Below are 11,967 nucleotides of genomic sequence, written 5' to 3' on the forward strand. Positions count from 1 at the left end.
GAACGAGTAGCCCTGCATAGTAATAGGCGTGCGAAGGCACGCGTGAGAGCAACGCAGCGACTCGCCATTACCCACAAAAACGCGAAACGGACTGATGGGTTGGACAGAAAGACTTAGCTTTTCTGCGACAGATGGTTGAATAAAGTTGTGTGTGCTCCCACCGTCAATCAGGACTGATATCGAGGCATCATTAATCTTCCCCTGCAGACGGATCGCTCGCGGTTTGATCTTAGGGCTGATAACATGAATGCTGGAGACGTCGCCAGACGTCGCCGGTGATTACCATATTCTCTCCATCGTCGTCCAAACGTTCATCGGCATCGTCATGGAGGGCGTGCTCGTTCGCCGGCCATTCGTCCTCGTAGTCCCCGCCCTTTAAGGCGTAGAACACCTCACTACACATATGTTCTCGGGTGTATTTCTCGGGGCAATACCAACAAAGGCCCAGCCTGGTCCGTTCGCGACGTTCAGCCGCTGGAATCCGCTTGACTGGTATGCCGTTCCGGCGCGGTTGATCCGGCTGTGTACCCGTTGGCCGGACCTGAGGCATCTGCGTTGGTCGAGATGGTGGCGCCGTCGTTAGGGCTGGCGGTTGTCGTTGGCGAGAATCACGGTCTCCCCACTGTGGTTTGTGTTGCACGGTTGGCGGCGCTGAAAGCTTGTGGTAGGCGGCTAGTTGTTGTGCCAAGGCGAATGCCTCATTGAGCGACACTGGACGTTTCGTCAACAACTCATGCTTGAAGGAATCCTGTAAACCAGCGATGAATAACGACATCAGAGTGTCGTCCCCGAGCTGCGGTGCGTTCTGCGTAATTTCCTCAAATTCAGTCTGGTATGCCTCGACGGTCGACGTTTGGCGGAGCGTGGCTAGTTTTCCCACATAGTCGACGTAAAGGTCCGGATCAAAGCGGTATTTCACTGCCAACAGGAAGTCGTCCCATGTCTTATTTTTGCAATTTTCCTCCCAATAAGTAAGCCACTTAGATGCCGGGTGATCAAAGAGATAGGACGTGAGGTGGAGGCGGTCCACGAGCGGCGTGTAGTGATGATTGTAAAATTTCTGAATATTCCGAATCCAGTCCACCACATGCTCCCCGTTGAATCTGGGCGGTTCTGGTCGAACCCGCGGTAGGGGATCCGGCACGATGCCCTGCGGTGGTAACACCTGAGAAGTCGGAAGTTTCCAGCCACGACCTGCGGACGTGGGAGGGGCGGGGTCAGGCGGTTCTTTCCCGCGGTTGCGGCTTGCCGCAAGAAGCAAAGCGAGGCTGTCCTTCGTTGTCGCCTCTTGTCTGAGCATAAAGGATTCAAGTTCAAATTGATGTGATTTCAGCTTTGCATCGTGGCCCAGCACAAGGTGCTGTAATTCCTGCTCGGAGAAAACCGGCGGGGAAGGTTATCGGTGTGCTTCGAACTAGTATCCATCGTAGCACCGGGAGAAGAGTAAGCAATGTAAAGCACCAATTGATAGGTTTTAATCCCTATCAAGAACGTAACTCACAATTTATGTAAAGGGAAAGACGATACCCTAGTTGCTCCAACTAAGGGTTTCATGAGTTTCAAGAAAAAATACTTTTATTTCTTTTGTTCTTGAATGAATTTTTTGACTCTCTAATCGATTCTTTATATAGAATCCGGACCCTGCTTGATTCGACTCTTACGATTCGGGAAAGAATTAAGAAGAAAACCCGAAAAGAATTAATTATAAAGTTCTACCATAAATAATAAAGTTCTAACAAAAATATAATTAAAACATAAGGCAACAATTCAAAATGAGGAAAAAGTCTATAACTAATGTGACGTGAAGTCGCGGTATTTGGCGGGCCGTGAAATGTTCCTCTTCGGTCTCTCCTTCCTCGGGCCCACATCGCGCGTCTTCTTGCAGCCTCGTTCGTTCGCCCTTCCTCCCTTCTCCAAGGTCTTCGTGGCTTGTCCCTTAGGCAGCTCATCTACCGTTCCCGTCGGTGTAGTCGGAGCTAGGACTCCCTCGGCATCCCTATCACCCTCCCGAGAATATACATACTCCCTCCGTCCCAAGATAAGTGACTTGTATTCCTTTTTGGGGTGTCCCACTATAAGTGACCTATTTTCATTTTTAGCAAAAAGTCATCTCTCTTACTTTATTCTCAACCTACTTTATTCTCTCTTCTCTCCTCTACTTTTGCCTCTCTCATACTTTACTTTCTCCACTTTAACTTATTTAAATATCATTCCTTAAATCCCGTGCCCAAAAGAAGTAGGTCACTTATCTTGGGACAGAGGGAGTACATTGCAAAATACGCATTCTTCCTCGACATTCATTCATACAGAGGTCAGATCAAGATAATATCACATTCTCCACAAACTGCAAATATTCCAAAGGCATCTTTCCCATCCCTCATACACAACAGCAGATTCAAGATGGACTAAGATTTTCAATTCCAACTGAGATCACAAAACATCAAGACAAGCATCAGAAGTAGCATGAAATCCCTAATTTATACCTAATTTCTTTCTACAGAAAAGAGGGAAAACTCAATAAATAGCACAATAACTCAAATTAGCTAAAAACAACCTGCAAACAATCGCAAATAGATCGAATTTTACATTAAACAGAAAATTAAAGGTCATGAAAGGGTGTAAATTTTGGGTTATTGGATCACAATCAACTTGGATCCTTATCAATGAAGACTTCCAAAGATTAGTTCTAATAGTAGTTTGGTTTTTACAAATGAAAAATTCCACGTAGCGCAAGTTCCAAAGACTTCCACGCAAGCACATGAACTAAAAGTGCATGGTGCGTTATAATGCTAACTTTTCTTAAATTGCTAACTTGCTCAACGCAGTATATTAAAAATGTTAACACGATCACATTAAAATGTCAACACAAATTTGTGTTGACATTTTAATATACTCACACTAAACAAAGAACTGCTCCAATGACAGGGTCGTGAACGCGTTGGCCGAAGGTCTTTCGAGCTTCTTGGAAGATACATGCAGTTGGGACTTGAGAATCTCTGAAGAATGATCAAGGGAGTCAATTGGGTAGTGATTTGTCAGAAGACTATAAACAAAAATTACAAACACACAATAGCAAAGGGTAAAAAAGGGAAGAAGAAAATAATATGCCATAAAAAAATACAACAACTTACAACATTATGGACTGATATCCACTTCCATTATAGTAGTATTGGAGATGAAGCTCGAATTTCTGATCTTTGTTGCAATGCGTTTAGTTGTTACCATCTTTAACTTCCTCATTTTAAATATCGACCCAATCTGTTCTGGGAGGGTCTCGAGGCGTGGACAATTCTTGATTTCTAGTTCTTCTAGACGGCATATTCCTCTTTTTCCAACCGTAAAACATGACATATTCCACAACTCATTGATGCGCAGGATCTCGAGATATTGAAGTTTGTCCTCCTCGATCACCATTCGTGAACCAGTGTATGCATTCTGCAGTTTGAGACCTCTTAGATAGCGCAATTTCTTTAATAATTGCATGGGGTCTTCGTCAAGACAAGTATTTACCAAAACCAAGTACAAAAGTTTTTTAAGAGATTTGAGGGCCCTTGGTAGTCTAGCTAGGCGTCCATCCAGTCGGAGTTTATAGAGATTATCTAGAACACCAATCTCGTCCAAATATGCCATGCTTCTGAAACGAAACCCCCTCAAGGTAAGATGCCTAAAGTTCTCCAACTTAGAAAGTGATGGAAAGAGATTGCTTACAACCGAGTTTTCATCAATTTCTTCAATGCCCAATTTACGGAGACGACTCATCCACTTCAACCTTATGACCTCATACGTCCAATCATTAATCGAGATGTAGGTTAGGGTTTCAAGATTCTGTGAAAAATCCACTTTCAAAGGGTTTGGGCAAATCACATCAGACATGTAAAGATGATTAAGGCTAACCATTTCCTTGATGATATCCGGCACCTCCACCAAAAAGTTTAGAGCAATATCGAAAACCTCAAGCTTTTTCAAGCCCCCGAACGAGTGTGGGATCTCTTGTATATAATTGTTTCTCAATCCCAAATACCTTAACTCCATCAATGTGCTAATAGTTTCTGATAAAGTTTTCACTCCAAAATCTTCCATGTCAAGTAGACTGAGTATTTCAAAACTCTTCCAATAAGACGAGCTAACATTGTCCAAGAAGTCCCCACCTCCATGGAAGATGAGAGAAACAATATTTTTGTCTTGATTCGTTGAGTGATTAAACTTGTCTCTGCCACAATGGATAATACGATGACGAGGGCTCTGAGAGGGTCGGTCATTTCCATCATTCCTTATTATCTCCAACCCCAATTCCTCCTCTGCTATTTTGATGGATAACATGTGTAGTAAAGGATTGGTGCGACATACTTTTACTTCATCTTCGAATCGGAAATCGTGCACAACTTCAATAATGGATTCATCGACTAAACCTCGTATATAATATTGTACTCTTACTACTAATTCTCTTTCGAATGTAAAATATCGCATACGTGTTCCAGTTGTATTCCAAATATGACCCAACTTTTCTTCCCTCATCAATGCATTTTCCTTAAAAAAGGACAAATGCAAGAAACATGGCTTCAACTATTCATCCAAATCATGATACATCGGTTCCAATAACTTCAATGTCTCACTCAAATCAATTGAATCAAAAATCTCTTCCCATTCAATCCCTGCAAGTCTTTGCTTTGCTTTCTGCCTTCCCACATCTATTATAGCTAGCGGCAAACCCCCACATTTTTTCAACATCTCTTTCGCCTTCCTCTCCAACTCCTTTGAGAATTTGCTCTCATCATTTGTAAGTGTATCAATTGTTTTCAAAAACAATTGCCAGCTCTTATCAGAATCCAACGCTTTCATTTCATGAGTATAAAAGATGTCTCCTGAAAGCTTATAGTGACAGGTGATCAACATTCTACTTCCATCACCTGATTATACACCATGTTAATAAGTATTGGTATAATTTCTATCTCTACCTAAAAAGAGACTAAGTTTAAGCAAGCAAAGTTAATTTTAAGATAGAGAAATAAAGACGAACATGACCTAAATGAATCGAAAGAAGATAACATACTTACCTTTTAGCAGAATATCAATATAGATGAATTTCAGAAGCATCTCTCTTGGCATGTTGTCGAGAACTATGAAACATGGCATTCCTTCCATGTTATGGCAAAGCATCCGTCGAATACTTTGGTTGTCCATTTCCTCGAGCAACAACGAAACCCCATCAAATTCCACCAACAGCTGCTTTGCGAGTTCCACAAGCACCAGACGTACGCTTGTGTAACCAGAAAAGGTTATCCATGCACGGCGGTACTTGAATTTTTCAACGACAACCGGATGATTGTACACTTGTCTGGCAAGAGTCGTCTTCCCCACACCAACCATGCCTTTGATACACGAAATCAAGAGGTCCGGATCCTCGTTAAGAATTGCTCTGCCGATAAGCTGTTGCACGTCTTTCTCCAAGCCCACCACCACACCATCTTCTTCTCCAACGCCGTGCATGTCGTTACAAACTTCAAACTCCTCCTTGCCACTTTGTATTCTATTCATGATGACTGAGGAAGGATACTCATCATGATGAAAAGCGTATTCACTACCATATATTATATGCTCTGCTAAATATTGAGCTGCCTCAGCAAAGTCAGCTAGCATATAATTTAGCCTGCTCCTCTCTTCCGGTCCTTTCTCTCTCCAGATATCCAGCATCTTCCTCGACCCATCTATTACCTCTTCCAGGAGCATCTCCACATAACGTGTAATACTTCGCTCCTCAACCCGAAAACGTTCGGCTATCTGTACCGCCTCTAAGATGATGGCCTCCAACATGTTCTGGCCAAAATGCACGTACCAATAGTGAAAAACGAATTAAGGTAGAATTATTAATAATTAAGGTGTCTATACCACGACACACTGGCGGATCCAGAACCCGGATATGGTGGGGGCAGAATTAATACTCCCTCCGTTCCACAATAGGAGTCACTCCTATTGTAGCCACAGGTTTTAAGAAATGTAAAGAATAGTGGGTTGAAAAAGTTAATGGAATGTAAGATCCACTTTTTTATATTGGTTTTGTAATAAAGTGTGAGTGAAGTGAGTTAGTAGAATGTGAGACCTACTTATGGTAAAAATGAAATATAACTCTTATTATGGGATGGTGACAAAGTGTGACTCTTATTGTGAGAATGAGGGAGTATAATTTTTAAAAATAATACTCCCTCCGTCCCCCAAAATTCGTCACCATTTGACTCGGCACGGGTTTTAAGAAATGTAATAGAAAATGGGTTGAAAAAGTTAGTAGCATGTTGATCCTACTTTTATATACTCCCTCTGTCCCATTAGAAATGCAACGTTTTCCTTTTTGGATTGTCCCACTAAAAATGAAATGTTTCCTAAAATGGAAACATCACTCTCTCTACTTTTTCCTCTCTCTTACTTTACTCTCTCTTCATTAACTCACAAAACAACACTTGCATAAAATCATGTGCCGGAAACCAAATGTTTCATATTTATTGGGACGGAAGGAGTATTAGTTTTAAAATAAAGAGTGAACTACAAAATTAGCCTCTACGTATAGCTGATTGAACGCTGGAGGTACTCATGTTTCAAAAAATACATCAGACACCTCTACGTATTGACATAATATCATTTGAAGTCCTTTTTCACTTTTTAGGGTCTTTCATACCCTTCTCATCCTCTTTTTGTTTCCGAAATGCCACTAAAGGTATTTTAGTCTTTCCAATATTTTATCATTACTTTTCATGTTGAATTAATTAGGATATTGATTAAATCACATGGCAGGCTTTTGGATAGTGTGTTCGGGGGGATAATTTGATATTATGTTTTGGGGTGGAATTCAAAAAGTTCTGAACTGTGCAAAGAGGTATATTTTCGTCCCCTCCTAAGCTTCCATCCTTCTTGGGCATTCCTTATCTGACATTCTCACTCTCACTACTTCACTCTCTCTCGCACGCACGCACAAGGGTTAGTTTCTCGCTATCTCTCGCACGCACACAAGAAATGGGACGTGAATTACTTTCAAAAAATAAGAAAAACAGATAGAAGAACGAGAGAGAAGTGGAATGTGAATTTCATAAAAGAAGAAGAGGTTTAAATAGACATATCAATATTTTTGTAAAGTGTGAAATATTGGAAAGACTGAAATGCCCTTGAGTGGCATTTTAGAAAAATAGAAGGATGAGAAGGGCATTAAAGACCCTAAAAAGTGAAAAAGGACTTCAAATGATATTATATCAATACATAGAGGTGACTAGTGCATTTTTTGAAACATAAGTACCTCCAGCGTTCGATCAGCCATACATAGGGGCTAAATTTGTAGTTCACTCTAAAATAAAATGTGGGTGAGAATGAGTTAGTGGAATGTGGGGTCTATTACCAATAATAGTAAAAGTGAAAGGTGACAAATTTTTAGGGACGGACGAAAAAGGAAATAGGTGACAAATTTTTAGGGACGGGGGAGTAATTAATACTTGATATATTAATACTCCATCCAAGTCAATAAAATATAAACATGCATGATGCATCAGCTTGTAGCTTGCACAAACGTACTATTCATCTAAAGCAATTCTATTTATGAATTGATAGGTTTTCTTGTTATAATTAGTTGATTTTTAAAATGTCTAAATACATATCCATTATAACTCATCATTAAAGTTTAAAATATTAAGATCTCTTAAATATTTTAACTATTTATTTAAAAGTTTAGATTTATATTAAAAGTATTTATTTTGATAATAAGAAGAAATATAAATTGATCAAATATAATAGTATGGAAGAGAAAGATAGAGAAGATATATACACATCATTTTACGTTATATTTTCGTATATGCCCAAAAATGTCATCCATTGCAAAAATGTGAAAATGTGATTTTTAGGGGGTAATTTGGGGTGTGTTGGGTATCGATGGTGCACACCCGAACTCCACATTAGTATGATATTGTCTGCTTTGGGCAAAGCCCTCACGGTTTTGCTCTTGAAGTACTCCCCAAAAGGCCTCATACTAATGGAGTTGGGATAGCCATTATATATGCTTGCAACTCTTGTTCATTCTCCGATGTGGAATATGGTTTGCTTCCTTTCATTATCAATGGTTGAACGTAGACATGGCGGTAGACGTGGCGATGCTCGTGGTGGCGGCCGTGGAGATCTCCCAAATGAAGAGGCTGCACGACAACGTGATCTGCGCGACATCGAGATGATCTGAGACAACAGGTTTGAGACTTCCAGCACGACAACGTGATCGATGATCTGCAACAACTGGTTCGACACCTCCAGCAACGGGAGAAGGGTCGGGGAAAATCCATCCCGATGAGATCTAATTCGTTGGAGCGTCGTTCCATGGATGATCCATCATTTAGCAACGTCAGTGGCCAGCCAAAGTCTAGTTCAAACTTCGGCGGCTTTAACAAGCAGAGCAATTTCGACCATGATTCAATCTTCACATCATCTGATGCGGATGAACCGTCGAAGAATTGTAACAGCAATATATTGTTGATGTCGGTGTATGATACGGCCGTATACGACAAGGATATATTCTATGAGCTCCGTGGATTGAAGAGTAAATCTTCGCCTCCTTCCATGAAATTTGATGATGCTGCCGAAGACGAGGGCGTCGTCTATGACGATGAGGAGTACGATAAGGCTGAAGGGGAAAAACGTCTCCTAGGGTTCATGTTTGGTAATGTTGACGGCATTGATGATCTTCCAGGAGAGAAAGATACAGCACCAGGTAATCAAACAAATCCCAGCATGCTAAGCACGGGATGCACGACCAAAAGATCATATACACATCTTAGTTCACATGTCACGTCACTTACAGAGGAAAGTATATCTAACTTGAAAAGTGGTGTCACTAATGTTCCGTATAAGTGCACCAAAGTTTTCTCTAACAATGTGCATCTGCTAACTGGCTTTGCTCTATCCAATACTAGTTCTACAACTGTGGATACTGGCAATTTAAATGATGGACACTACACGAATTTATTGTCGGTGATATTGTGAATTCAAATTGCTTGGAGATTTTACCATCTGTTGTTAACACACTGTCCCTTTGGTCATTGGATATGGAGATTCTATGAACACTCAACATGATTTGTGTAGTGTTGGGGTTACCGCAGCGGAAGACACGGAAAATAAAAAGGTCCTTGCGTATCTATTTAGATGATTACGTATTCGATTCCAATTTCATGCAAATATTCTAGATTTATAGATAAAACACATCAAGAACACACATAAAATATGCTATTTTTGATATAGATTTGATTGTTACCTCTTTATCCATCGAAGGATTGACGTTGCTAGCAGCACCTCCCGATAATCCTTGGTTTATTGAACACGAATCTTCCACTTTATTCTCGCGTCCTTGATTATTCATCCGTGTGGGCGGATCTTGAAGAATCAATAATAGTTTGATGAGATCTAGGAAGAACAATAAACAAAACAATCTATCTCGATTCAACTCTATGGATTAGAATGAACAAGACAAGGCTAAACCAAAACCCTAGATCTTCCTATTGTGATGGCTCAAAAATCGAGGCAAAGAAAGAGAGAGAGACCAATTTACTCGGCGGCTAGGGTTAGGGTTTTGGAGTTGTGAATTGTGTTATCTTATGTTTTCCCATCTCTTCTAACTATTTATAATTAGGTTTGGGAATATTATACTCCCATCTAATTCACCAAATTACGAATAACTTGGGTTCCATATTATTTTATAATATTTTCCGCGTATAAGATTTTCATATGCTATTTGTGGAGAATGCTCAAATAACTCAACTCTTAGAAAACAGAGGGAAAAGCTTTTAAATGCAGGTTTAAATCCTGACCCTTGATTTGTTTTAGTTGATAGATTGCTTGGTAGCCGTTGGATCAACTATTAGTTGATGAATCTGTTTTGCCCCTTTTCTTTTCTAATTAGGGCTCGGTTCTAAAACAGAGAGACATTATTCAATTGTAAATTCTCATCTTGTTCAATAAAAATTCTCTCAAGAGTTTCTCCATTCTTCTTGATTTCTCGCAATTCGATTCAAATTCTAACACAATGTGACTTGAATTAAATTAGACGCCACTTCGACTTATCGATACGTGAGAGTACCGGCTACATCGATTCTGACAATGTAAAGAAAGAAGACGATGTTGATTCATCTTTTAATTTGATGTTTTAGTAGTGCAAATGAGCTAATATCCTCTGGGCCTATTTTATTGAAATTAGTACGGCTCTAGAACTATAATGTTGGATATTGCTTACTATTAAACTAAGTTGGGATGAATGGAGTACTAAAATAAGTGGAGTCTATAGTTTTATTTCAACCATTTAAAATCTTGATGATTAACTTAGAATTGTAGTAAATCTTTTTATGTAATTTTTTCATAAATAATTTTTCATTTGTGTTATTATAATAGCAAATGAGAATTGAAATATATAAAAAGACTCCAAGCTAATCCACTAACGAACTGATTAACTTTTGTGCTTGTTTGATCAATGTAATTTTCAAATAGCCAATCGTATATTCTGTCAATTTATCTTAGCACTAAAATAAACATCTCTAAAATAAAAATATTCCCCAGGAAAAATGGATAGTGAAAATTGAATATTGTGTGGGGTTATAATCGATGTAGAACTAATTTCTGGTGCCGAAACTAACGAACACGTCACTGTTAGTTTGTTTTAGGTTATTGTAGAACATTGTTAGTTTGTTTTAGGTCATTTTTAGTGTGCTTTAGGTCATTTTATAATTCGGATTTGAAAAATATGGATGTCATTTTAAGATCATTTTAGGTCATGCTTACTATTATGACCTCGAAACAGACTAAGAATGACTTTCGTAATTTCTAAAAACGACATTCGGGTGTGGTTCTGTGAATCTATATAAGATTGATTTTTGCATATATCACAAACTCGTGCATACCAACTTAGTTTCAATAAGTAATTTACCCTTACTTTACTTTGGAACACTTGGCTACGAACTATGAAAACTGGCTGATTTATAGTATAATACTACTCTGTCTCTGAAATTTGCTTATTTCGTTTATCGTTTCAATCTTTATGACTATTAATCTTTAGAACAGCAAAATGGATATGATGGTAGATTAACTCTGTAAAGCACAAGATAAACTCTAATTAAGAAAATATACATTAACAAAGAATCAAAACTAGTCCTCAAAAGTTAAAACAAATTTTAAAGCTTGTTGAGGTGCTCAAGATCTAGATTTGGTTCATAAGATTTGGATCCAGATAATTCCTACATCAAAATAAATTCTAAATGTACTAAAATCCACATAACATCGATCATAATCATTCAGATCAATATTAACACTCTAATCAAGATTTCTATGCTATTGAACTCTAACTTGAAGGATTCAAATAAACTAAAAACTTTTACATTTGGATTGCATAAATTAACTCTAAGCCAAGGATTTCAAAATATATTTAAAATCAACATAATCATGTGAATTTGAAAGTATTCATAGAAAAGAAAATACCTTTGCAATTATATCTTCTTAAGTTTGCCGGTGTGGATTTGATTTTCCGATTCAACTCTTTTCCTTAGCTCCAGCAAGTGTTTTTGAATGTTAGAGAGTGGAAATGATTCTGAACAAAAAATTCAAAGACTTAATGTGGTCAAATTGATTGGAAATTAAATGGAAAATAATAATAATAATTGTAGTACAGTAATAAATAGTTTAGCTGGCTTAGACAGTTATAATAGTATAAGCCATGTGAAAGGAAGCAAGTAGATGCAGTCACGTGCTATGGCGTAAATTAGGCTGCTATGTAAAGATTTAATTAATAAATTAACTTTCATAAGATTATACTTTCAAAAAGTTACTCGATTAATTAGGATAAAACAAATAAAAATATTAGGAGTGGCTGATTTTTAAAGAATCAGCCAGCTATTTCTATTATTAATATTTTCACTAATTTCGATAGCCACGTGTATTTAGGTGCCTCACTATTTGACTGAGACT

General features: G+C 38.6%; 2 protein-coding genes across 2 annotated transcripts; both read right to left on the reverse strand.

Annotated features, from left to right (window-relative positions):
- Window positions 1–2,910: 2,910 nt before the first annotated feature.
- On the reverse strand, window positions 2,911–11,533 carry LOC125191881 (putative disease resistance RPP13-like protein 3). Its single transcript, XM_048089308.1, has 5 exons — window positions 11,482–11,533; window positions 9,272–9,390; window positions 5,055–5,814; window positions 3,132–4,907; window positions 2,911–2,996 (listed from the first exon to the last, which is right to left on the reverse strand). The coding sequence occupies exons 2-4, from the start codon at window positions 9,374–9,376 to the stop codon at window positions 4,564–4,566; spliced, it is 1,209 nt and encodes a 402-aa protein (XP_047945265.1). The 5' UTR covers window positions 9,377–9,390; window positions 11,482–11,533; the 3' UTR covers window positions 2,911–2,996; window positions 3,132–4,563.
- On the reverse strand, window positions 3,136–4,320 carry LOC125195620 (disease resistance protein RPH8A-like). The gene has a single exon (XM_048093753.1). It carries the CDS (start codon window positions 4,318–4,320, stop codon window positions 3,136–3,138), a length of 1,185 nt encoding a protein of 394 aa, XP_047949710.1.
- Window positions 11,534–11,967: the final 434 nt, after the last annotated feature.

Source organism: Salvia hispanica, chromosome 6, assembly GCF_023119035.1.
Source record: "Salvia hispanica cultivar TCC Black 2014 chromosome 6, UniMelb_Shisp_WGS_1.0, whole genome shotgun sequence".
NCBI lineage: Eukaryota > Viridiplantae > Streptophyta > Magnoliopsida > Lamiales > Lamiaceae > Salvia > Salvia hispanica.

Excerpts from the sequence above, each read along its gene's own strand:
- LOC125195620 (XM_048093753.1), bottom strand. The coding sequence starts at position 4,320 with ATGTTATCCATCAAAATAGCAGAGGAGGAATTGGGGTTGGAGATAATA.
- LOC125191881 (XM_048089308.1), bottom strand. The coding sequence starts at position 9,376 with ATGAATAATCAAGGACGCGAGAATAAAGTGGAAGATTCGTGTTCAATA. Across the intron at positions 5,815-9,271 it reads ATCCTTCGATGGATAAAGAG|AACATGTTGGAGGCCATCAT; the intron begins GTAACAATCAAA and ends CATTTTGGCCAG. Across the intron at positions 4,908-5,054 it reads TATTGATATTCTGCTAAAAG|GTGATGGAAGTAGAATGTTG; the intron begins GTAAGTATGTTA and ends GTGTATAATCAG.